Consider the following 27,888-nt stretch of genomic DNA (forward strand, 5'->3'; position numbering starts at 1 on the left):
TTGACAAACAGTGGTGGAAACGATTACTGTATATTTAGCAATGGGAAAGTTGTAAATGGCTGCACCCTAGTTGTGTGGTCAAAGAAAATACAGCTGAGATTATAGCAAAAAGCCCAGCCCCTCAAAACCTGTATTTTCTTAGTACATGCTAGGCACTATCTTGAACTGATGTGAAAACCACCACATTTAATACATATTTTAAAAGATAAGCCAATAAAATATAATTTCCATTCACAAAAATATGAAAGTCAAAATTACAATTTCCCTGCCAGCGATTATTCAGCTTCTTATGCTTGTGTAGTAATTCATACAGCTTTGTATAACGTAACAGTTTTCTTTATGATGTTTTTTAATATGTATGTATGTGTATGTTTTGAATTCATAATTTAGATGAGAATTGTAATGTGTATCTTTTTAAGCTCCTCACAATGGAGTCACAACTCTTATTCCACAGTACAGTGCTCTGTGGCAATATCTTATTTTCTTAGTGAAACTTACTTTACCAAAACCAGTAGTGATGGTATTTCTTTTGACAGAACAAATTTAAATTTGATGGTGTCGTGATTATCACAAGCTCCCTCTTATTTAAAGGGTTTATCAGATATGAGCTGCGTGTTATTTTTGGTGGGTGATTTTTCACATACTTCTATCACAGCTGAAACTCTCTCTGGTATTTTGTTTTACCAGCTTTTTATTATTTCCTCTTACCATTATGGTTATGTAAAAATGGAAGCTGTTGTCTTTTAAATTTGCTTTCTCTCCTTACCTGGTTCTCTTGTGTCTGTCCACACTGGGAACTGGAATAAGTGAATCATGTTTGATTTCTTTTAAATGCACTTCAAGCAAAGTGAATTTGGCAGTCTATTCAGCTAGTGTAGACTGGGATAAATTGTATTTCAGTCTCACCTAAAAATTTACCCAATGTTTAAGCGTTGTGCGCATTTTATATTTTGTGGTTTTAGCATAGTTAGGTCTCATTACAGTCTTTTAAGGAGTGCTTTTAGCAATATAGAAGACAAGTTTAAACATAGTTCCCAAACTTGGTTTTGAAGCCAAAGTAAATGAGGTCTTGTAGTGCCACATTCCAGTGATTCTGACATCAGAGGAATATCTGAAGTGGCTGCATTTTTATATGCCTGCAAGAAGCAAGACTGGGGTCTGACGTGGAGAAGCATTAAGCTAACCATTCAAGACACAATTTTTTTCATTAAAACTCCCCCTCCCCCCTCCCCCCCCCGGGGAAAAAAAAAGAAAAAGCAAGATACGTACATTTTGACAAAAATCAAATGTTATTTTAAAAAAGGCTCAGTAAAACTAGTTACTTAATTTTGTTTAGTGTTTTATTGCTGTTTCAGGTTTCTTGATACTCTGCTGCAGTCTGTGGAGATGTCTCTGTCTTTTTGTGAATTAAGGAGTGAGAATTATGCTAAAAATTATCTGAGCGATGACACAAAACAAATCAAAACCCCAAAGTATTTTGAATATTTGCACAAATGGACTTGTATCTAGTGTATGTTGTAGATATTTGAATACAAAACATTCAGTATTCATCACATTTGCAGCATTATTAGCAAACTTTTTTCACATTTTCATTCTGGGAAAAATAATAAAAAAAAAACTTGTAAAGGTTACAAACCTGATTCATACCAGGAAACTGGATTAAGGCATAGATAGCAGAGCAGGACTGCATCAACTTGGCCTTGTATGTCTGGGCTGAACTTTGCCAGCTAGAAAGAAGATTCACTTTCAACTGTTGGTGCCTCTCTTTACGGTGGCAAGGGAAGACTGGGAAAAGCTGCCGATGAATGTGCACTCAGCTGTGATTGAGCTGATCAGCTCTTTTGCCTCCCCTAGATTTTAAGAGGAAAGAGAGTTTAGTGCAATGTCTTACATTCCAGAGTACAATTTTTTTTCCTCGTAATAACAATTACATGTTTTATTGTGCTGATTCTTTCAAATTTACAATTACAGAGTCTTCATCTTCTTTTCTTTCAGATTCTTCCCATTCTTTTCATCGAGATGAGACTATAGTTATTGCCCTTGCATCTGTGTCTGTACTGGCTGTTTTGATTGCTGCTCTGTTCTTTGGATACAGGATGCTTGCAGGTAGGGTTTGATGATCCCTTTTTTTCTTCTTTTTTTTTTTTTTTTCTTTTTTTAATCTTTGGACTATTTTGCAAAGTTATACTTATGTCTTCTGTTCTCCCCAGTCCCTATTACATGTTTATACATAATGCTTCCCTTTCTCCTCTCTGACACTTTATGGTGATATCCCTTTCATAACAGTCCAGAGAGATTTATGATTTCTCCAAGCTGGTGTTTTGGGACCCATTTTTCTTCAACAAATCCTCTGCTCAACACAGCTTAAGTGAGGTTGTGAACATGCTTTACAGTTATTGCCAGTGACATTCAATTATCAAAATAGTTGTGTAGCAGATAGCCTTAAGTTTGTAGCTATCGGCACCTTCACTGCTGATTTTACTGCAGTGACTCCAAGAAGATTTTACAGGATTCCTTTTTATTTGTTATGTCCTTGTCTACAATATGTCCTTTGCCTGTCGGAAAAGGACCTGGGGGTGCTGGTTGACAGCCAGCTGAACATGAGCCGGCAGTGTGCCCAGGCCGCCAAGAAAGCCAATGGCATCCTGGCCTGTATCAGAAATAGTGTGGCCAGCAGGAGCAGGGAAGTGATAGTGCCCCTGTACTCGGCACTGGTGAGGCCCCACCTCGAATACTGTGTTCAGTTTTGGGCCCCTCACTACAAGAAGGACGTTGAGGTGCTGGAGCATGTCCAGAGAAGGGCAAGGAGGCTGGTGAGGGGTCTGGAGAACAAGTCTTATGAGGAGCAGCTGAGGGAACTGGGGTTGTTTAGCCTGAAGAAGAGGAGGCTCATCGCTCTCTACAACTACCTGAAAGGAGGTTGTAGCGAGGTGGGTGTCGGTCTCTTCTCCCAAGTAACAAGCGATAGGACGAGAGGAAATGGCCTCAAGTTGCGCCAGGGGAGGTTTACATTGGACATGAGGAAAAATGTCTTTACTGAAAGAGTGGTTAAACATTGGAACAGGCTGCCCAGGGAAGTGGTTGAGTCACCATCCCTGGAGGTATTTAAAAGACGTGTAGATGAGGCGCTTAGGGACATGGTTTAGTGGGCATGGTGTTGTTGGGTTGATGGTTGGACTCGATGATCTTGGAGGTCTCTTCCAACCTTAATGATTCTATGATTCTATGAATATGTATTTCTGCCAAGTCCCGGGTAAGTTGTATGGTTTTGACTTGTAGCATGGCAAAAAAAGGAAACTGTCTGATTCCTTCCCCACCCCCTTCCACAGGAGACCGTAAACAGGGTTTGCACAGTATGAACATGATGGAGGCAGCAGCATCAGAGCCCTCATTGGATCTGGATAATCTAAAGTTGTTGGAGGTAAATGTTCAACTCAGTTTCTTAATCTCCATTTTTATTCAATGTAGCACTTGTGGTCATATCACCTCCCAGGTATAGTTACAGAAATAAATGTATTAGTGCTCCTGTAATGTTTTCTTCTAAATTACAGTTTAAAGAAGAAATGAAAAGGGGAAAAGAAAAAAAAAAAATGTTACCGCAGTTACATTTTGCCTGGTTTTGTTGGTAATACTGTTGGCATTAGCTAGAAAATGTTCTACCTTGAGAAGAAAATACTAAACACTGGGAGGTAATGGGGGAAATTGGAATATGCTGTATTTCAGCATTGTATCAAAAGATCCATCTTTTTTCTTGACACTGATCGCTTTAAGTACAGTATCCTACTGTAGTAATTTGAAATGCTTTAGTAACACTATTGGAATATAGAATTTACTGCAGATAGGGCAATATATTTCAGTAGTGGTGCATTTATGTATAGTTATTCTTCACAGTGGGGTACTCTCCATCTCCATGGCAACTAGAGGCCAACCAGAACTTTCTACTCAGCTTGGTATTAGATGTATCTATCATCAGAAAAACTGCAAAATGTTATGCTTTCAATTGGTACACTTGATGGAACTTACAGAATTTTTAAAAGCTTTTAGCCAGAAATAAGTCAGTAGAATGACTGAGAGAGATTCAGAGAGTGGTACTTTTTTTTGCCCATTAGAAATGACACCTAGAGATGTAGACTGCAGACATGCAGTGTGATCTGGGCTAATGCTGGCAGCAGACTAATCAGCAAAGAAGCTTGGGTGCCTTCTGCCACCAAAAAACTACTTGAGGCAGAGTTCACAAGAGTATAAGGATGTGTATTGTAGAAGTGTGCAAAGCCCCAGATGAAATTACTCATACTGATATGCAGTCTTGGAAAAAGCAGCGACTTTGTTGGTGGAGAGATCTGCTATGGGTCTTCTGTCCTCTTTCTTAAATCCTGAGGAGCTGACTCCTTGCCCCCAGTCATAGGGTGTTGCAGAACAAATTGTCTTAACTTGTGCTTGCCTTTTCACATCTCTGTGGGTAGAATACATTCTGGGTTTGTACCTTGAAGTGGCTCGCTGCCGCTTTGCAATCCACTGACATGGAAGGACTGAGAAACGGAAAGTCTGTCTGTTAAAGGATACTTTATTGTTGAAACCTTTCCTGTTAGACAATTTTATCATCTTTAGAAGCATTAGCTTTTGTAATCTCTTCTGCTTTCTGTTCCTCCTCCATTTGTAAGTATTTAAAAAGTAAAAAGATACTGGTCCATGAAATCCTTACAGTTTCATGTCTAGGTCTTCCTGAAAATTATTTGAATTAAATAGATACTTAAATTCTTATGTAGTTAGAATTTTTTGAGCTTTAGAAACTAGGACTCTTCCTGAAGGTGTTCCTACGTTTTGGTTTAGAGCAGAGATCGCATTTTTCTTCGGTTGACATGGAGCTGGGAAAGGCTGTTCTGTGAAGACTGTCTAACATAGTGGGGGCTAGAATAAAGATTCCCAGGTAGTAAGGAATGAATTATTCCTTTCTGTTAAAACCTGTTTACCTCTTTTGGTATCTATTTTGCACTACAAATGCATATATTGTTATTACTAACCTAAAAGGTACAGCTTATAAAGCTATCCTAAACCTAAATTGTTTAGCTTAATGTCTGTGATCTCTGGAGTTAATTAAAATTGATCACATAAAAGCTGTAAATGTTTAGTAGGCAAAAGTTTAATAAGAGAATTAGCAGCACAAAACACATGGATTTTATTGATTCTGTATATAAAACTGTTGAATAGATTATTTATGATGTATTAACTGGGTATTCCGACTACAGATCAGTTTAGTCAGATCTAAGTTGGCCTGTGCTGAGGTTTCCAGCTCCAAAATAGCTTTTATGACAGCATTCTAATTTTAGTTTTCAATACAAAATATTCACTGTTTTTTGTAGTGTAAGTCAGTATAAAAGTTGGCATACAATCTTTGTAGAGTGAAAACTTGGATTTTGTCTTCATTTATTATTTAGTGAACTAATTATTTACATTTTTTTCCAGTTGATTGGCCGGGGACGATATGGAGCAGTGTATAAAGGCTCCCTAGATGAACGTCCAGTTGCTGTGAAAGTATTTTCTTTTGCTAATCGTCAGAACTTTGTCAATGAGAGGAACATTTACAGGATTCCGCTGATGGAACATGACAACATCGCCCGCTTCATTGTGGGGGATGAGAGATTCACTGCAGACGGCCGTATGGAATATTTATTGGTGATGGAATATTACCCCAATGTAAGTACTTCGAAGAAATCAATCGGATTGGTTTCGATTCCTAAGAATAGCCACATAAAAAGGATGTACTTTAGTATTTGCCAGTGTTTTTCATTGCTGCTTCTCGCACAGTAATGTAAAAATAATCCGTATAAATTACAATTTTAATGAACCTTAGTATGGTTTACTGTAATACCCTTCAAGATTTCCCAGTTAGTCCTACCAAATGTAGTCTTACAAATTCTTAGCTGTAGTATTTGCTATTGGTTATGGTGCAGGGTTTTTTTAGTCAACTGTGCAATATTCAAGGACAGAAGTTGAAGAGTTGTTTTTACTTAAAAATAATTTAATGAATTTAAAACTTCTTAGTATTAAGACATTATATCTCTGATATGGTAGTTATGACCTAACTCAGTAGCTGTAAATGGTGGGGTTTTTTTACAATGAAACATAATAGATCCAATATTGTTGTCAAACTAGTTTGTGGTACTATAAATCATGTTGGCTCTTTATCCTGTTATCTTCTTTAAAGCTTTCTGTGGCACACCATGTTTATTTTGCTGTACCATGATGTATTGATGATTTAGGACGAGTCTAAGAAGGCAGCCTTACTTTCCAGAACCATATCTTCAAATCTCCTTAGCTAACTGAATGCTTACATCCCTCAAATTCATTGATTAGAGTTCCTAATGCTCTGTGTATGTGTGTACACTCACATAGAAACAAAAATGTTTTAAAAATACACCGCATAAATGTGAACTGCTTTCATGAAAAATCATAAAGTGTAATGTATATGGGGGTTATATATATGAAAATGCAAAAAATTGTTTCACAATTTATCTTGGGGTTCTTTTGCTTGCGTATGGGAAAGAACTTTAATTGTTCAGCTAAATAATTTTTTTAATGAGCTTTTTGGTCTCAAGTAAGTGAACTCATATTGTATTTCCTCCAGTGTGTAAAGGTGATGGCTGAAGCCTGATTTGTTATGGGGACAGCAGGACAAGAGCTGTTTATTCAAGTAGCAGAAGGAAACAGAACAGTAATAAATAGCAGTAATGATGGCCTGTCTTAGGGTATTTTAGGGTCTATGTATATGCTGTGTTTAAAGATAAATGCATACATGTATATAAATATCTAAATATATATGCGAATTTAAGGCAACATAGCACTTGACAAATATATAAAGAGTATCTTAACTGAAACTTTTAAGTGAGAACACACTTGATCATGTCAGCTTATAAGAGATGGGCATTTAAGAAGACATTGGCAGAGACTAGAAATGACCATAGAGAAAGCTCAGTCGTGCCCATACCAGATGGACGGTGGCAAAGCACATCGGCTTTGTCCTGCTCTGACAGAGTAGGCTTATTTTCAACTAATTGAGTTAAGTGAAATCAAGTGAGTATTCTGCTCCTGGGAGGGCATAGCATAAATGTCTTAACAGGTGATCTGGTTTTGCTGTTTTCTTGAATGAAAGGATTTTCAGCTGAAATGTAATTTGATTGAAAATTGTGTCTTGTTGCTTATATAAACAGGATCTGTTAATGATCTGATTAAATGCACAGATGAGGCTTTATGACATCATATTATCAGATTCTTTCTCAATGTGGTATTAAGAACAGCAAGATTAGTCTAAAATCAATCCATTGGTGGTTTGGAAGTCATTGGAAAAAGTGCACAGCAGGTGTAATTAATGCACAGTGTGATCCTTAATTCAGTGAACAGATGTTCTGCTGTATGTGGAGCTAACAGCAGAGAAGGAACCTTGCTGTGGCAGCCCTACTAAAAGGGAGTAGCACTGTTCAAACTGGAGCCATAAATCTTATTTCAATAAGGAGTAACCCATACAAGATGTGCAGGTGAAATACTCCCCATCCAAAACATCATTCTCCCTTGAAATACTTTCCTTCTTGGAAATAGGAACACACAAACCGGAATATTTTCGCACAGAAAATTGTTCTTGGTGAGAGCAGGACAGATAGGTTTGACCCAAATTGTGTTATTATCCAAACATGCCTTCAAACCAAAGAAAGTAGGTGAGCAAGTAATAAAAGGAAAGATACGTGTATTTATCAATCAACATGCTGTTCTGATGGTACTCTGAGGTGTGTGTGGCAGGTGAATAAGCAGTAAGTTGCAAGGGATGACATAGTAGGAAATACGTAATAGCCACAGAGTTGTCCCCCCAGTAGTCATTCATGTCTTTTTAGAACAATAGAAAAAATGATGTAAAACACATAGTAGCATTTTATTATAGTTAAAACAAAGCCATCAATTTTATCAAAAGTTATAATCAGAACGAATGTCCCCAGTTTAACATGTAACTCATGACTCTGACAAGAATAATCTTAATTACAAATGTGTCTCTCTCTAAATCGTGACTAAAACTTTTTCTGGTTGTCATTTATATTGAACTTCACTAAAAGCATAAAATCACAGCCCTCAGCTAGCTTAAAAAATATCTGGTGGCTAGCAAGCTCTGCAGCAGAAAAATCTTGAAGTTGGTTTGAGATCTTTATACAGTGAGTGTTTCCCAGTCACACCGTGGCAACAGTCCTGTAGCCTCTGTTAGAATGGGCTGGAATCTCAACGCACTAAGCCAAGAAAATCCATTACTGCACCCAAGTTGCTGGCAGTTGGAGGCTAATAAGAGTGTTTGTATCTCTTAAAAAGCTTTAAACAATAAGAAAAAAATGTAAAATTCTTTAACTCATTTCTAGGTGGATTCTCAGGGTTTTTTTTCCCTTACCAAAATCTATTTGAAGTTCATATAACAGCATTTTAAACAGTGACAAAAAATGCTTGTGTAAACCTGTATGAGTGACATTTGGTCTCTGTTTTCATCGAGGAAGCTATTTATTTATGGGTTCCTTGTTCTGCACAGGCTAAGTCTGAAAAGCTGTAAGACTTCTGTAATTCTATTAAGGAGTGTCAAGAACTTGGTTTTAGTTTTAGCATTGGATTAAAAAAATGTCTAATGCTTCGGTCGTTTTAAATGCTGGTATCTGTGTGCCTCCATCTGAACTGTGCATGCGTTACATACCTGAATGTTGACTCCAAATGGACTCAAATGGCACATACCAGATTTTTTTGAAGCAAATGTTACATAACTAATTTTGCAATAAAGTGTTTCTAGTTGCAGCTATGATAAGATGTTATACATTGGTGCATCTTTAAGATTACAGATTTAAATAGGCAAAGACACGGTAGTTTGTAGTCATAAATAAACATTATATTGTAATATGTATGCAGAGACAGCTGGATGACTTGTTCTTCATGCATGGGGATTTAGTTTGTTTAAACTGAGTATATTGTCATTGGGGACTGTGTGCATAAAAACTGCTCAAATGTGTCATAGTTTGCAGGATCTGGCCCTTGTTTCAGATAGCAGTCTCAGTTTCTAGAATATCTCAGTATCATAATTGACACCCTTCCTTCTGGTTTTCTTGGAGACTTCACCACCATTTACTAAAAAATCCCCCATTTTTCACATTTAACTTCTCTTTCAAGAAAAGGGGAACATGACATTCTTTTTTCCTGTTTCTTCAATGCATGTGGACTCGTTCCTATTCTGAATTGCCTTTGGGGTTTTTTGTTTTGATATATAAATAGATTATAGCAGGGGAGATGCCGGTGGGAGATGTTGAGTATTCTTCTGTAAGTGCTAATGGTTTAAAGACCACTATTTGGTAACCCAGGCTATTATGTCTGCAGTTACCTTTCTTCTTCTGTTGTTCAACAAGACTTTTTCAGAAGAATAAATCAAGTGCGTGCTTTGCTTTTGTTGTATAATTAATATGATTGTTCCTAAAGGCAATCCCTGTTATTTTGTGATAAATTTTCTGTTCCACTTCTTTAGATAAACCAAATGGCAGCACTAGAAATTAATGAAACTTTGGTCCAATCTTGTGTTTTAGAATACCTGGGTAAACACAGAAGCACTTGCAGGATTACACCTTTCAGGAGCAATGGATAAAACTGACTCTCCTAAAGATTTTGAGCTACTCAACTGGACAATGGTTTTAATCCAGTATTTATCTATTTTTTTTTTTAGGGTTCTTTGTGCAAATATTTGAGTCTTCACACAAGTGACTGGGTGAGCTCCTGTCGTTTGGCACACTCTATAACTAGGGGCTTGGCGTACCTGCACACGGAGCTACCTCGAGGAGGTAAGGCCAGGAGGGGATGCCAAGATGTTCAAGATACTCTTATTTCTATCAGGTAGTAGATTCCTGCCTTTCTTTTTTCTCTGTGACAGTACGGTGAGTAGAAAATGATGAATGCAAATAGAGATTACTCGGAACTTCTGATATGTCCTTTCCTTCTGAATAATCCCATGTTGTGGGCTGCGTCTGTGACGCTTGTATGAAAACATGGAGCAAGAGCCAGCAGAGCCCCAGAAAAAGGCAGGAGGAGGAGGCAGAGTTGTGCAGTGCTGCTGTATCATGGCAACAGATTACTGAAGACCTGAAGCACTGGATGTCTGTCTAGCAGAGAGCAAACAGATGGGGTGTTCTGTTTATTTTTCCAGTTCAGACACAAATCACCAAAGCAATTTTTAGTTTGTGTGTGAACTGTATACACAAAGAGAAATAATTAAATCTTCTAACTCCACTGTAGTTTTATTTATCATATCTCTTGATTTTCGTGTAAGGGTGTGGGCCTAGTCTCCGCTGTGTACAAACAATACTGCTGGACTTTTAGTGTTTTATTAGAGCACCGGATGTGAAAACATATTGATTCATATCTTTATATCTCTGCTTGCGTGCTTCAGCCAGCATTTCAGCAGCTGAAGTATCACGATTATAAAGCAGATATTCTGAGATCGGTGATGTATCAGGCTGCAGAATATGGCGTGGCGCTGAAGTGTTAGCTTTTTGGCAGTAAATAAGAGGATGGTATCATTAATTCTACGTTAAGGTGCTAATTTTTGGATTAAAATTCCAAACTATATATCTCAAATGTTAAGCATCAGCTCTAGCAAAGAATGACAACTGAAGATGCTGTTAAAAGCGCAAGGCTGAAAATACCTAAATCACTATTCCTATGTGCTATTGAAACTGCAGCTGTCATCTTAACATCATTTCAAAATGTGCAGACAGGTGTGTCCATTAGCAGCCAGAAAATGTGTAGACCTTCCATCGTAAAGAAGAGACAGCCATAGGCTGGTCTATGAATGCTAGGAAGGAACTCATGGAGTAGAATAAATTCCACAGTAAAACCGGTTCTATAGTGCTGGCTGCTTTACTAACAAAATAAATTGCATATGAACTAGGAACAACTGAGATTATTCTTTAGAAAAGATCAGATCCCTTGCAAGATGAACATGTTCAGACTCTGGAATAATACTGTCTACATATCTTCTGAATAGGTGCCAATCCCAATCATAACATAAATAGTTGGTGCCGTATTTGACAGAGGAGTGTGGATATGAGAGAGAGCATTTGGAATGGCTGTCAGGGCTGTGCTTAAGTACATGATGTCTCCCCTGCCAAAATCATGTTGAAATATCCCTTGGAAAGAAGCTTATTGGCAAACACTAAAACTTTATATAGCGGTAGCCTAATATATTGTATAGATACAGTGAAACTCTGAATGCCAGTCGGTTTTCTATAAATAGCATACTGTGGAGCTCATTATAAAGAAGCAAAAATGTTAGCTTTCTAAAAGATAAGTTGATTTTCTGTTTGTAATAGCTGAGCAGACATAACGAGGTGCTCTCATTTTGCCAAACAGTAGAACTGCTCAAATAATAACAAGCACTTCCATATGTCCAAATAGACCATTACAAACCTGCAATATCCCATCGTGACTTGAACAGCCGCAATGTACTGGTAAAGAATGATGGAACATGTGTAATTAGCGATTTTGGACTCTCCATGAAGTTAACTGGAAACAGGCTGGTACGCCCAGGTGAGGAAGATAATGCAGCCATTAGTGAGGTAAGTAGAAATGAAGATAAGCCAGTGTATAAAGGAAGACAAATTAGTATGGAAGTAACACTGAGAAATAATTGTTTCTGTTGTTACAAGGTGAATGTTAAGGTGGTACAATTCCTTTAAGGGGGAATTGCTGCAATATGGGTGAGAAGTGGCTGAAACCTTGATAGGAAGAAACTGGTTTTATTCTCAAAACACTCAAAAACAAACCTAGCATTTTGAAAGGTCATAGACTGGCAGCCCTGGAGACCGAAGTTTTCTGTGTGAGATATGAGAAGATGCAAGGTAGGTTTGGTTGCCGTGTTGTTTGCGATGATGTGGTACAGGTCCCTTCAGTCTTGTACTGCAAGTATTAACTGAAGACCAAACATTCTTTGGTGGTTTTGGTGTTAATTTTTCCGAAATGGTGACATACCGCATTCTAGAACCATTTCTCTTGTGTGTCATCTGCAATTTTCTGGACTTTAAATGGATACATCTGGTAGAGTAAGACATGTAGAAAGACACGGACCAACTGAGAAAGAATGGGGACAAAATAACAGGGGATGCTTGAAAGAGTACCTTGTAGGAAAAGATGAAAGAATTAGGGTTGTTTAGGGAAGTAAAGGCAAAGACAGGTCTTCAAATATGTAAACAGCTGCTACAAAGAGAAAGGAATAAACTGTTTGCGTTTAGTGTGGATAGGACAAGGGGTAATGGGATTACATTGTAGGAGGGAAAATTTAGGTTAGTTATGAAGAAACCTTTCTAATCTGTAGAAGGCAGCCAAGGTCTGGAATAGACTGCTGAGGAAGGCTATATAGAATTTGCATCATTTTATGAATTTAAGGAACAGGTTGGGAAAATATCTGCTAGAAGTGGGTTAGAATGGATTCTGGGCAGAAAGAAGAAACTGATTTCTTAAGCTTTCTTTTTTATGATGCTGTGATTCAGAGACTATTTTTTTGTTGTTGTTTTCTTTTTGTTTAAGCATAAATACACTGACACCTGAATATAGACTACTGAAATACAGTGAGACTATTTCAAACAGAGAGCGAAAGTCCCTAATGGTTCAGTATATTTGTCGTCTTTGTGCTTTTACAGAAAACCTTTACATTTCATTCAAAGAATGTGTTTCGCAGTGCTAATCACCTTCCCTTAGAAAGCAAGTGCTACATTAATACCTAGTGCACAGGTCCTCTTTTTAGATCTCCCCTTAGTGAACAAAGAAACAGGGAAACCACTGTTTAATATGCGGGGATATGGAATAGTCCTGTGGCGAAATACTGTCCTGCAAGTACTGATGAGTGATTGCTCTAATCTAACATACTTCCTAGTGGAAATGAAGAGATACCTTCCAAGGCTGTTAATAACCATTGGCCATGGAAGATGTAGGGGAGACCCTTGCTGACAGTCCAGGAGTAAAGAGAACAAGTTCCTTGTTCAGCAGCATCCTCTTCCATTACAATACATACCTTGGTGTTTAACAGAGTAATTTCAGGAAAAAGAAACATTTCTGCTATATCGTATTGCATATGAGAACACTGAGTAAGGGACAAAATTAATTTGTTTCGGTATGTACAAAAAAGTGACAGAGTAGGGGAAGGGTTTTATTATGACTAGGCTCCGGATAAGAGTCTAGAAGCTGAGGACATTGATTAGAAGAGAACTGCGTTTTCCTTAACTGTAGAAAATATCGAACAAAGTAGGGTATTAAAAAAAATAAATCTTCATAATAAATTGAATTTGGAAATTGCTTCCTGATTTGAAGCTTTGATTTTATGTTTTTCCAGGTCGGTACAATCCGCTATATGGCCCCAGAAGTGCTTGAAGGAGCAGTGAACTTGAGGGACTGTGAATCGGCTTTGAAACAAGTAGATATGTATGCTCTAGGCCTTATCTACTGGGAGATATTCATGAGATGTACAGACCTCTTCCCAGGTAACTAAAAGAACTGGCAAAAACGTAAGTAGTAGAAAGTGGTACCAGCAACCAGAGCTACTCCCTAGCCATAGCTTTTTAAAGTGAAGAAGGGAAATAATTTTCTCAATTGTTTTTGCCATTAAGTCGGTGCCATCTAGCGTTCAAGGTGATTGTTGTCAATACAGTGTATTTGAGTGAAGCATGGCTCATGCTGAAAGACTTTAAATTACCTGTTTAAGCAGTTTGCAGGCCTCATGGTAAGTGCAATTTGAGCATTATTATTATTGTCCAGAGTTTAGAAACATTGAGAGTTGGGCGGATGGCAGAGGCAGTACTTTCAGTTCTTAGAACTGATAAAAGTGCCTGAAGTGTCTTCCAGACTTTCCTCATGAAAGAATAGATGGGAAGGTGCTGTGATTTAATGTAGCCTTTAGTCAGTCGTACTTATTATTTATGCTAGTGACATTGAAAATTTAGGGAAACCCTCCATACCTATAACATAAAGCAAGAGGAAGCAGACTTTTAAAATTTAACACGTGAGTTTGTGTCACAACCACCATCTTCTTCCCGAGATACAGTATATAGTTAATCTGACATGCAGCATTCTCTCTCTAGTCAAACAGCTGCGCTTTATGTGCAGAGACTTGTAATCTCGCTGGGCTTCCTCCCAGGTGAAGTACATGAAAATATTCAGTCAGCGACGTTTCGCAGAAATTAGGTGTCATCCTCAGGCTCTAAGACATTCTGAAGGTGCCACTCAACCAGCTAAGTTTGAAGATGCTATCCTTTGAGAGGTTGCTGAACAGCACTTAATTCATTTGCAGTTAATTCAGCTTTTTTTGTGAAGTTAGACTTTGGGGGAAAGTGGAGAACATCTCGATAGACAGCAACTTTGATACTACCTTTCATCACCTGAAAGCCTCTGCCTTTTAATCTGTGATATATTTTTCTTTCTTTCTTCTGCTAACAGGGGAATCTGTGCCAGAGTACCAGATGGCTTTCCAGACAGAAGTCGGAAACCATCCCACTTTTGAAGATATGCAAGTCTTGGTGTCTAGAGAGAAGCAAAGACCAAAATTCCCAGAAGCGTGGAAGGAGAACAGCCTGGTGAGATAGAATATTTTCAAAGAAACAATCATTTAACCAGCTATAGGGTGTACTCGCTTCTTAAAGGCAATTTTTGAATATGTTCTTTTTTTAAAAAAATTTTGTTAGTATTTAAGGATTGGGAGCTGCTTCTGTCTGGACTTCTTAAATATTGAATTCAGTTTTTAAAAAGCCATTGACATGAAAGCTCAATTTCTTTTAAGGAAAAATACTATGGTTATTATTGGATGCTGAAGTGTGATACACGGAAGATAACTTGTTATATTAATTGTGAGACGGTATCTGTAGTATTATGCATGAAGTACCCGTATGTTCTCTCTATGCGGGATGAGAAACATAAAGGCATTTTCTGCCTTTTGACATCTTATAAACAAATAACACCCTAAAATAGTTGGCAAAAATGTAAATATACTCTTCCAAAACTAAAATCTATAAACATTGTAATAAGGTTTTTCTGAAGTTGTATAGTCCTCAGAATTTGCAGAGGCTACAGCTTCTAGCAATCATTTCATTATAACTACATTAGAAATTTTATATAGCTTCATTTGATCTGCAATTTTTATTTTCAAGACTATAAACATAGTAATGTTGTTTGGTTTGAATTCGTATAGCTATGGCTTAGAGCCTTGCTTGCTGCTGCAGGCCAACAAGTTACGGCAAGTCAGCTGAACTCTGGTAAGAGTCTGTGTGCTTGCTTTCATCTGCAGCAAAGGTGAGGTAATGTGAATCCCCTTAGCTTAGTGGGGGTTGTTTGTCTTCTATTACAAGCAAAGTGAAATGCAGTTACTGGGTTTCACCTGATACATAGTAACTTGTTTAATCTAAAATAGCTTGGTTGCGAGTATGAAAATGACATATTTGACTCTTGTTGAGTTCTGGTTGTTCTCTTACTGAAATTATGCCCTTCAATCTTCAGAGACTTTGCTAGTTGATAAGTATGTAGCTACTGTGCAGATACTGGGGAGCCTAAGGCCTCATCTATGCTGATACTTGTAAATATGTAAAACCATTTCCAGAGAGGAGCATAGCCTCCAGTATTAACACTGTTGTAAAACATGTTGTAACTGAGTTGAGAGCTTCATAGAGAGGTTCTTTTATTACACAGTTTTGGCCAGCCAGTCTTGGGGCGGGGGGGTGTAGAAAAAAAAATCTACACTCAAACTATACAGGAAATCAAGCAGCAACTGTTTTAACTATAGCCATGTTGACAAACGCAGTGGTGGAAGAACCAAGCTTGACAGCTGTTTTTGGAGACAGTTGTAACTGGAACAGTTCAAGAAGGTTTGTTTTGGTTTGCAGACTACTGTTTTAAATGTTAATTATTTTCTAACAAGCTGATAGACTCCAGCATTGTTAGACACTGAGCTAGTAATGATCCCCATATTTAAACTGCCCAACACATTCTTTGTGTTGTCACTAATTCTTTTGCAAAAATTCAGAATAATAATAATGATGATGATAATAAGTCCAACTCTAAGGATGGGTCTACACCATTGCTTTAAGAGAAAATAATAATAAATTAACAATCTGTAGTTCTCTCATGGGTATCAAACAACCTACTCCACCCTATGCCAGTCTAGGATAACATCTGAATGAGCACGCTAGGGGAGATATTGTAGAAAACTAAGCTCCAGATAACCTCACCCTGGACCCGGGTCCTAACTTCCTCTATCTAATGCTTAGGAGAAACAACTTTTGTCTGTTATTTAAAGCTGTGCTGACATGTTGGGTTATAACACTTTCATGCAATTCATCTATTAGAGAAATGTATTTGCCCTTTTCATTTGAGAAGTACAAATAAAAAGCAATGTTTTATTTTTTAGGTCACAAAATAAAGGCACTCAAAAGATGTGGAATCCTAAATTTATGATTACCTATGCAGTCTCAGTCTGCTCCTTGAACATATGCGTTATGATACAGACCTTTATTAGCAGTATTGTTTTTCACACTATAAATCAACAATCTGAGCAGATGATGTGCATAAAATAATTCAAGGGCTATAAACTGAGTGGAGATGTTAGCAGCATTCTTGTCTCATTTGCCAAAGCCAAAGCAGGGCCCAAGCTTGACTTCAAAGATCAGGACTGAAGGATATTAATAGAATAATAGAATAATGCAGATTTCCTGTCCCTTCTATCTTTTTTCTGAGTGCTAGAACTTCTAAATAGTGCATTTTAGTATAGATCTCTTTGAACCTGAAATTAATAGAAAACACATTACTGTGGTAAACGTGAAGCTCTAGAACTTCAGTTTTGTTAACTATCTGTACAGTCATCGCTGTGCTCCTTTCATGGTCCTTAAAACATCAAAAGGAAAGGATCTGCTAGACGAGAGACAATATTAAATTAAACACTGGTTAAATTTACTGCTGATGAAACCTGTAGGGGAGAGTCTTACAAAGGGGCAAGACAGGAGATTAGGGTGTCCACTGACTTAGATACATCTAAATTGTGACTAAATCAAGTCCTGAAAGCCAAATGAAGGCTTTTTATTCTGGGAGAGAAAACGGATCCAGTACACTAGCCTGTCATTGTCTCTGAGGGTGCTTTTAGACTCGTGTCCCTCAGCTAAGAGGGGTGTAGTTGCTTAACCCCTCTTGGATCTGCTGTGGGAAGGGAGATAAAAGGTTTGCTTGTGTGGGAGCTCATCCCCACCTGTGCAGCCATAGCCGCATCACTAAGCAGCAGTGACTTGCCAGATGCAAGCGACGCCAGGAGCCCGCTCTGTGGGTAAGCAGCTCTTGGCTAGCATGCAGAGCTAGTCCTGGCTTTCACTGCCAGAAGCAAACAAGGCTGTTCTGTCACAGAGGTAGTCAGCAGGACCCACTGAATGCCTTAGTGCCCAGCTGGGACTATGCACAGTCATTGGTGCTGGAGAGGTTAAAGCTGGGCTGTAGATGTGAGATGTTCTGGCAAACCATATCCATGGCCCATACTGTGGATGCAGTGGAAGCACAAGTGTTCAGTGCTCATAATTTCAGTTGTCTCCTCTCCAGGTCTCTGACCATATGGCAGCACGTTTTGGAGGTCTTGAGATCTAATCCTGACTGTACCATTCACCCCACAGTGTGATCCCAGGAAAATGTGTCTGTTTCTGTTTCTCCATCTGTAAAACACGGGCAGCAATAATCTCCTCCCATAGTGCAGGCAAATCCACTGATATTTATGAGGCATTTGGATGTTACAGTAGTGAACAGAGGAGGAAAAGCATGATGAAATGAGGAAGGCTGTGTTATTTGCATACAGTGCAGGGAAGCAAGGCAGGGACCATTAGCTGAATTGTGAGGATAACAATGACAGCATTTCCAGAATATCATCAATCCTTAGTACACAGCTTTCATAAGGCAGGGAGAGTGAGCTGAGCATGCATACATCAGAGAGGGCTGGCTGAAGGTTGTATGGACAATGGTGAATGTAGCTTTTCCTAAATAATTGTCTTCCTAGTTGGTGTGTGTGTGAGGTATGATAGTATTAGTCCTGCATATTGCTGTTATTAGTGTAAACTAGCTTTGAATGAGATTGTGTATCTTCCATTTCTCTTTCTCACCAGCTTGTGACTATTTTCATGCATACAGAATGCTGTCATAAAACAGTAAATTAGAAGCACAATATAAAGGGAAAATAATTTAAGATAAAGAGGTTTTGTTTGTTTGTCTCCTGGCAGGCTGTGAGGTCACTTAAAGAAACAATTGAAGACTGTTGGGATCAAGATGCTGAAGCTCGACTAACAGCGCAATGTGCTGAGGAGAGGATGGCAGAACTCATGATGATTTGGGAGAGAAATAAATCAGTTAGTCCAACGGTCAACCCTATGTCAACTGCCATGCAAAATGAGCGGTAAGAAGAGAAAACATTTGGTTTTAGTCAGCAGTGAATGCCCAATGCAATGCTCAGCTCACTCCAGGAAGGAAGCTAGAGCATGCTGCTAGCTTAATGTTTCTGCACCTGTGAGGTGGGTGTGTGTTACATGAGCTAGTCTGCATATGGGTATTGTAGGACATGATCCTGATTGCTTGTGTTCTTAAGATCTCCTATGTGTCCCCGGAATTCAGGCACCTTTTATGTAAACAACTGTACTTCTCACAGAGGGGCCTCTTAAACCGACCTTAGGCAAACTGTCCAAACAGACTTGCAAAGATATGAAATGACTACAAATTGTCTTTAAGGACTCTTGCTAAATGATGCATAAAATTTCTGTTTAAAATGTTCTTCTAAAAACTGTGGATTTGCAGGCAATATCAGTTCAGGAAATCACCGAGTCTCAAACCTGTAGCTTTTCAGTTAAAGAACCACGGGGCCATCGTTTAAGTCATCGTTATTCTGACCCCAGTGAGAGAGGTGCTGCGCGTTCTCTGCTTATATATGATCCAGAGGGAGTGAGAATTTGCAGAACTGACATCAGTGCTTAACAGTGTGCACTAGAGATGTGAATTTGAGAGAAGAGTAATGTTGCTGTATGTGGCAGTGTTTATTGTCATGAAAAAAATTATGTTCAAATCATAGAATACCTAAACTGGTAAAATAATAGATCTTTCATGGTTTAGGACCTTGTGACGTTTTCCCAGCATCACTTTCTCCATCTTGTGTGTTGAGTTCTTGTTGCCCTCCTTCAGCATCACTTCTCTGCAACTAGAGCAGTACCTTAGCAGTGAACTGGACAAACAGTATATTGGACAAATAGAAGAAAATTACTGTTATCCGACTTAGTTGTATAAATAATATCCATGACAAAATCCTAGTGAAACCAATTTTCTGCTACCCAGGATTTTTCAAGGAAATTACTGAAAGATCTTAGTTTGTACTGTATCTGTCCTTAGTTTATGCATGAAAAGAAACAGAGAGACATTCAGCTCTCTTAAATGAGAGGCTTTATAATATGAGGTGATTTTTACATATATGATCTTAATATCACTTATTTTTTCTTAAAGGAATCTGTCACATCATAGGCGTGTATCAAAGATAAGGCCGTATCCAGATTACTCTTCCTCTTCCTACATTGAAGATTCAATCCACCACAGCGACAGCATAGTGAAGAACATTTCTTCTGAACATTCAATGTCCACTACACCATTGACTTCAGGGGAAAAGAATAGAAACTCCATTAACTATGAGCGGCAACAAGCGCAAGCTCGCATCCCTAGTCCTGAGACAAGTGTCACCAGTTTGTCCACCAATACTACCACCACCAATACAACTGGCCTCACTCCTAGCACTGGCATGACCACCATATCCGAAATGCCTTATTCGGATGAAACAAACTTACATACTACAAACGTCATGCAGCCAGGTGGGCCCACCCCTGTTTGTCTGCAGCTAACAGAGGAGGACTTAGAGACAAATAAATTGGATCCAAAAGAAGTGGATAAGAACCTGAAAGAAAGCTCTGATGAGAATCTGATGGAACATTCACTTAAGCAGTTTAGCGGGCCAGATCCACTCAGCAGCACTAGTTCCAGCTTGCTTTATCCGCTGATAAAACTTGCAGTAGAGGTGACAGGACAACAGGACTTCACACAAGCTGGCAATGGTCAAGCATGTTTGATTCCGGATGTCCAATCTGCTCAGGTCTATCCTCTACCCAAGCAACAGAACCTTCCGAAGAGGCCTACTAGCCTCCCCCTAAACACCAAAAATTCAACAAAGGAGCCACGGTTAAAATTTGGTGGCAAGCACAAATCAAACTTGAAGCAAGTGGAAACAGGCGTTGCCAAGATGAACACTATCAATGCTGCAGAACCTCATGTTGTGACAGTTACCATGAACGGAGTGGCTGGGAGAAGCCACAGCATAAACTCTCATGCTGGCACAATGCAATATGCCAATGGGACAGTGCCGTCTGGCCAGACAACCAGTTCGGTAGCGCAGAGGGCCCAGGAAATGCTTCAGAACCAGTTCAGTGGAGAGGATAGTCGGCTGAATATTAATTCAAGCCCTGATGAGCATGAACCCTTGTTGAGGCGGGAGCAGCAGGTTGGCCATGATGAAGGTGTTCTGGACCGCCTAGTAGACAGGAGAGAGCGACCACTGGATAATGGCCGAACAAATGCCAATAACAACAACAGTAATCCGTGTCCAGTGCAAGACACAGCTACAGTCAGTATCCAGAATGTAGCGAGAAATCCTGGACAGACCCAGACTAGAAGAGCACAGAGGCCTAATTCGCTGGATCTATCAGCCACAAATAGTTTGGATAGCAGTAGTATGCAGTGTAAGTGCCTGCAGGACTTGAACAGTTTCCCTGACACTTTTTTACTTAATAACTACGTATATCTGCTTGAATAGAAAATACATCTGTGTCTCCTGTCCCTCCTCAAAGCATACTTAGTAAATCCCATACAAATTTAATTTCTATCAGCACAATTTCGATCTTCTCGATAAAGTCCTGTCTCCATCAACTCCAGCACATGTTAGGTCACTGTCTTCCTTCCACATACATGGAATAAATCTGTCCTTTTATAACCTGTCTACTCTGACTCTAGGAAGGGAGTAATTTCTAACTTTCATTATTCCTTGCAAGGCACCTACCTTGGCAGCTGCAAAGCATATTGAAAAAGCTTCCTATTTCTTCCTTCAGGGGCACATTATACCTTCTTTTCCTTACTTTTCCTCATTCTCTTAAGAGTAGCTGGCTCTAAGATGCATTGATTAAAATAATTTGTTATAATAACTACTTATATGCTTCATTACTTTTAAAGCAACTGATTTTACTGTATTAGCCCAGCCTAGACGGATGGTCAGGCATTCTCTACTTTGCTATCTGAGCTCCAACAATTATAGCAGTCCTTTGTCAATTTACATGTACATATTAAAAATTAATCAAAGTAGTTAGAGAAGGAATCGATTTTAATAGACTCCTTCAGAATAACTGCCTTAAGAGTTTTACGGCCAAAGATTTAAGAGGTTACAATGGGGCTCACCTTTTTACAGTGAGAACATAATCATGTAGTTAAATTGGGTACATCCTCCGAGTTTGTCTTTGGGCCTGTTGGAGCTGTTGGAAAGGCTTCCTAGTGTGCATTTTTACAAGAATGTATTTCCAGAATGCACTGTAGTCTTTGAAAGGTGCTTGCAAACCTCTGACTATGTTTAGACAGACACTGTGATACTAGTGAAATAATCTGGGATGCCAGGCATGTTTGGAAAGAAAAGGTTTAGAAACAAACCAGAACAGATCTTTCAAGAAATGTAGTTGAATATTCAGCAGTGGAATGTTTAAGCCTTCCTTTTAAGTAGGAAACCTTAATTTTTGTCTTAACATGTTGACTTGAGTTGAAAACTTATTGAGGTAAAGAAAAAAGATTATTGCAGTAACTTTCTTTAATTGAAGGTTAAGTTAAAGGGTTTGAAGGTTATGTAAAGTGGAAGGTTTTTTTAACCATCAGATTTCTACTACTGAAATTTTGGCATGATTAAAGTTGGTTTTGCCAGTTTTGCAACCCAACATTCCAAATCCTGACTTAGGATCTTAACAGAGAATGGACCATTTTGTCTCCAGGTGAGAGACAAAACACGCAGTTGCTTTTGTGTGATAGATTTTGTTCTTTTGTTCTGTTTTGCGTGAGTAACAACCCTGGACTCCCCAGTCTAATCTTATCTTCCTCATAATACTATTTTCTACTCTGTTTTTGGTTTTGTTTTTTTTGTTTGTTTGTTTGGGTTTTTTTGGTTTTTTTTGTCTTCAGTAGGTGACTCTTCACAGGATGGCAAATCGGGCTCAGGAGAAAAGATCAAGAAACGTGTGAAAACTCCGTACTCACTTAAGCGGTGGCGTCCTTCAACGTGGGTCATCTCCACTGAGCCGCTGCACTGCGAGGTCAACAATAATGGCAGTGACCGGGCAGTCCACTCCAAATCCAGCACTGCTGTTTACCTTGCGGAAGGAGGTACTGCCACCACAATGGTATCTAAGGACGCAGGAGTGAACTGTCTGTGAAATACTTTAAGAGCCGACAAATGACCTTTTTTTTTGCATTATTTGAAACAAACACGCAGAAGACATTTTAAAAAACTGCTTTCTCCTCCTGTCAGCAACCCCTACCAAGGACTCGCTTTAAATAGATTTCAGCTATGCAGAAAATTTTTAGCTTATGCTTCCATATTTTTTAATTTTGTTTTATTTTTTGAACGTTTTTGCACTTTTATTTAGTATCGCTAAAGTTAAGTCTGTCTGTTTTGACCACAGAATATATATATGTGTATCAAAAATGTGGTCTCAAAATATTTTTTTAAAAAAAAAGTAACAAAAAAAAGTATTGCTGATAATCAGTTTGGACCAGTTTCTTAAGGTCACTAAGATCATAAGCAGACTATAAGACAGGTTTGACTGCAGTGGTGTCTTGTAACCATGTTTTGATTTCTGTGCACAAGCTAGTCTGTATATTTCTATGTTACAAAGTGTATTCTCGTTTGAACCCCCTATTTTTCTCGTGTCATGTTGAAATGTGCAATAGTCTATAGTTCACAGTATGCTTTATTGAGAAGTGTGTTTCCAAAACTGCCACATGTTCCCCTTTTTGTATTTGTTAATTTTTCCCTGACAGTTGAGCAGTCAGCCAGTCATGACAGTGAACTTTGCACACCATAGCCAGCTTGAAGCAGCTGCCTATATCACCTTGTGCTCTGAGGTGACAATGCATGAATTTTCCCCAACTTGAAAGGGCTTTTAAAAAGGAACAAAAAAAAAAAACCAAACTGAGCTCAGTACCTTTCCTTTGATCCTTCCAAATCAAAATGTGTTTCCTTTATAGTAGTAGATGCTATTCAGAACTGTGAAGTTCTGAATAACAAAACATTGAACAAATGTAAGGAGACAATGTCAGCCATTTTTTTCCGTTTTATTTTGTGTGCATTTTCACCCCCTGTATTTATGTAAAGCCTTATTTAGATCACTAATGATGTACATTGAAAAATACATTTTATTCAGAAATCTTAATAACTGTCATACTTAAAAGCTCTAGCGAAGATAGGTTGTGAACGTATTTTGTTTACACAGGAAAAATCATGAATCTTCTTTGGCACAAAACAGTTTTGTGACGAGTCACAAATCTTTCCTGATTTACCTCCTTACTGACAGTCTGGGGTAAAATCAGCCTGATTACTTATGCAGGTAGGTGCATCCTAACTGACTTGTTGCTGAGTTGAGTTGAAATTCATCCTCCCTTCAGAGTTTTTAGAGCCCCTCATTCATCGTGTTAAAATTTATTGCATGCTTATAAAATTCATGGTTATGAGTGTTTGCAGGGGAAGGTTGGGGTGTTTTTCCCTCTGCTTAGACCCTTCTTTCAGTTTGTGTGCGCATTGATTTTAGGTGTCAGTGAACACGAATGTAATATCTATTGAGATAAATTGTTTTTTCACCATCTCAAGTAAACCCTACCTTTTTTTTAGAATGATTGTTTTTACTGTCTACTGAAAGAAAATTAATTTCCTTATTGGTCAGGACCTCCTTCCGCCTGAGAAATATCCTTCCACTTTCTTTCTGATTGAAAACACTTCAGTAAATGCTATTTAGATAAAAAGGATATGACACATATCATTGGTACTGAGTAAAGTTTTATCACTTTATCTGAAAACTGGTGATGTTCAAAGAAAATCTATATAGTCAGCCTGCCAAATTCCTGTGGCAGGATACTGGCAGCAAACAATTGCCTCTCCCAGCCTGTCTCTTTTCAGCGGACTGAAACAGATGCTCTGTGCTTTCAAGCTCATTTGTTTCCTTGCTGTTATATTATTTTTTCCCCCTGAGGTGAACTTTGCCAACCCTGTTCTTCTATATCTGATGATATAGATGATACAACTAGCATGATATATGCCTTGCTATATCTGATTCTTGCTGTTTTCCAAACTCCCTTGTTTATGTTTGATTGCTATGATTTTTTTCTTGTAATGCTTCTTAATGTTTCTTAGATTCTCCTAGATATCTCCAAGCGGTAACTCTATAAATCCAGACTTTGATTGAGTGTAGTTGTAGAAATACAAGCCATGAGACACATTTTGGGCTCCCTGTGTTCTTTAAGCACCAGTTCAAGTAGTACCTTTCGTCTCTGAGGCGTAATTCTGTTATCCGCCTGTATAAATATGCAGTTATATCTCCCCTCTTCAAAAATACAGCCTTTCTCTGGTTTTACTTTTAATTCACTCTCCAGCTTCCCATCTGCTGCAATCTCACATCCCAGATGTTGAAAACCTGCCAGTTGCTCAGCTGGGTTTCAAGACCCGAATCAGAATTTTTATCATTCTGTTCATAACGCTGGCTGTGGTTTTTTTGTCTTTTGGCCTTCTTTGAGTCTCCATTTGAAGTACGGTATGTTGTTTTGTGATGATCGCTGTATCATGCATGTTGAAGATTCTTCACTCCTTTCCCAATGACTTTTTGCTTTGCTTTGCGTGTATCATCCATCAGCATTTCAGAACGTGGGCTGAAAAGCATATTTAGGACACTCCTACCTAACTTGAAACACTCTGGGGGAGAGAAAAGTTGTTTGCTCTGACTACTGCTTCTTTCTGCTAAGACAGATCTGCACCAGTCTTCTAGCCTTTCTTTTCAGGCCAGTCCTTTGTAAGAAATACAGCTTTTTTTATGCGCAATGCAATCCAAATCATTTTAATAGGAGATGAAAATGTTCTTCTGCAGTTTTCCTTAAACAGTCTTAAAGCAATCATAATAGTTTCTTTTCCTTTCTCTGTTCCTGTCACTTGCTGGAAGGCCTTTGGGGTGAATTATAATTAGTAGAAAGTATTGGCTTTGTAATCTACCATGGATAAATATAATTTGTAACGTGATAGAAATATGTACTTTATCACAAAATACCCTATAGATTAAATAGAGAAAAACTATTTATTTTTAAAGGTCAGTCAAAGCAAACTCTTAAGTAGGTACCAAAATATTGTAATTCTGCACAGCTAGATGAGATCAGATTAGCAGTTTGGTTTTAATGCTTAATTTAGTAATGCCCTTTTTTTGCTCACAACACATAATCCAATCTCCACAGAATACTTTCTCTGTAAATGAAATTATATTGAATTGTATCTCATACCGTGGGGAATCATCCTTAACCAAACAAAATACATGTAAGAGAGAGAATTCTACAGGTCAGACACATGGATAGTTGATAATGTACAGGGGAGACAAATGTGTTTTATTTCTTTATGGTTTGGGGTTTTTTTTTAAGAAAAAAGGATAATGATGAAAGTTGATAATTTTCTATCAGTTTCTCATGTATATTGCAGACAAGATAAATACAGCAAAATGAAAATAGAATGATAGTGTAAATACCTATGAATTGTGCCACTGTCAAACGGGCAACAGTAGAGTACTTGCTATGATAATTTATAATGTATAATTCAAGTAAAATGTTAGAGCAAACATTTGTGATGTTTGTATATATAAGCCAAAATCCAAAATCTTACTGGTTTTAGAAAATGACGTGCTAGTAGAAGCCAGAAGAGTTGCTTAGGTTAATGCATTGTCTCTTTTTCTGTTTCCTATAATAAGAGATGCTCACCAACATAACATGGTTTTTAAAATGTGAATTCGAACCATTTGAACAGACATGCCTCATAGTCAGATTTGTTTTCTTCTAAAATCGGTATTTACAAGTCAGATTATCTGCAACACTTCCCCTGAATTTGCTTATAATGCTCTATAGCTTCACGTGCTAAACAATCAGTATTAAAAATGCCTTTCTTGAAACTCCAAGATGCGCTTAAATTGCACAGCTAAAGGTAAAGGAATTCCTAATTTAAAAGAAAACCAATTGATATTGTCATCATTAGAATATTCTCAGAAACAAAGAACATTTCTGTTTGTGTTTTGCTTTCTTACTGTGTCTTGTTTCCATATAGAAAATTACCTAATTTTCAAAGGCAACAGAGTTTCTTTTTTTTCAGTGCAGTGGGGACAAAAAAAAAAAAGGCAAGATGGATGCTGGCAGGTTTCAGGAAACAAACAACAAAAAAACCTCACCTTTATAAATACGTTTAGGAAGTACGTATCTTCCCACCTGTCAACTTTCTCTAAAAGAAATCTTTAATCCTACCTGCCTCAGAAAGGAGAATAAGGAAGTTCTGTATTTTTATGGAATAGATTATTGGGCCAAATTTAATAATAATGAATTGTTACTTACAAAATACGTATGTATACATTGTATATGCCATAATTTCAGTGTTCAGTGCATTTTGCTCTAATGATACTCCTTTTTTAAATGTTAAAAAAGAAGTCCACTAATATAACATTACTAAGTCTATGTTCAGATTATAATTTTCTTTCATGAAAAATATTCAAAAGATCATAGCCATTCTGCCATTGAAACGTTATTATGGAAAGTTCCAGCCTAATTAGGGAGAATTTTAAAGTTCACATATTTAGTCAATACAGGAGAAATTAATTATGCTGTAATTTTTACTTGCATAAAAATAATGGCAGTTCCCAGTGCTGAAACGGGCTGTTTTTAAGTCATAAAAATAATAATTGCCGAGCACAGTAGCATATACGTGACTTGATGTCTCATTGGAAAATTTGGAGCAGCTTATCAAAGAAAATTGAAATAGGATTGATTAGTCTATGAAAGTTGGATTACAGACTGGACAACTTAGTATTTTGCCTAAATTTGGTTTATTTGAATTTTTCTGTCTGGTCTCCCACTATCCATCTTAACAGGTAAATATATTAACCTCCTTTTTTTAATGTGCTTACTTTTTGTTCAACTTTAAGCCTTTCTTCAGTGAAAAAGCTATACATATTGCAGTGAAGCCAAATATATATCTTTTATGTAAACTCTGTATGTATTTAGATGCATATGTATGTTGTGCATAAATTCCAGGATTAAGTTCTGAGAGTTACAGCATCAGACGGTAGCACTGGTAGCAAGTATAACGTTCTTTTTCATATGCCATTTTTAAGTCGTCTTTAGTGCATCACAGTAAAATTGGGATCAGAGTGTGACATACAGTCCAGTAGTGCGAGATCTCCTGTGACAGACTTGTCACTGTTTAGGTGGAATGGATTTATGAGAGAGAGAGAGAGAGAGAGAAAGCACATGACAAACTTTATCTGAAGCTTGAGTAATTTAAGGCACCTCTCTTAAAGATCAAAAAATAACCCAAAATACTTAATACATGATAATTTTTACAAGGCTTTTTATATAGTAGCTATAGTTACGTGTGTGGTTGCCATTTAAACATAGTATTTTAGTCCATTAGATCCAATTACATTTTAGGCTTCTATATTGTCATATAAAACTGTAGCTGTAGAAATACATCCCTTTTTT

At 37.9% G+C, this 27,888-nt stretch overlaps 1 protein-coding gene across 1 annotated transcript in view; it reads left to right on the forward strand.

The window, feature by feature from the left end:
- BMPR2 (bone morphogenetic protein receptor, type II (serine/threonine kinase)) overlaps positions 1-27,888 on the forward strand; it is a 109,148-nt gene extending 81,260 nt beyond the window's left edge. The window contains exons 4-13 of the mRNA XM_009331920.1: positions 1,996-2,106; positions 3,330-3,421; positions 5,464-5,694; positions 9,728-9,842; positions 11,455-11,615; positions 13,385-13,532; positions 14,485-14,621; positions 18,285-18,457; positions 19,549-20,828; positions 22,303-27,888. Of these exons, the coding sequence (XP_009330195.1) occupies positions 1,996-2,106; positions 3,330-3,421; positions 5,464-5,694; positions 9,728-9,842; positions 11,455-11,615; positions 13,385-13,532; positions 14,485-14,621; positions 18,285-18,457; positions 19,549-20,828; positions 22,303-22,553 (2,699 nt within the window). The 3' untranslated portion in view covers positions 22,554-27,888. The remainder of the gene's footprint in view (positions 1-1,995; positions 2,107-3,329; positions 3,422-5,463; positions 5,695-9,727; positions 9,843-11,454; positions 11,616-13,384; positions 13,533-14,484; positions 14,622-18,284; positions 18,458-19,548; positions 20,829-22,302) is intronic.

Source organism: Pygoscelis adeliae, unplaced genomic scaffold (assembly GCF_000699105.1).
Source record: "Pygoscelis adeliae isolate BGI_AS28 unplaced genomic scaffold, ASM69910v1 Scaffold160, whole genome shotgun sequence".
In the NCBI taxonomy this organism is placed as follows: domain Eukaryota; kingdom Metazoa; phylum Chordata; class Aves; order Sphenisciformes; family Spheniscidae; genus Pygoscelis; species Pygoscelis adeliae.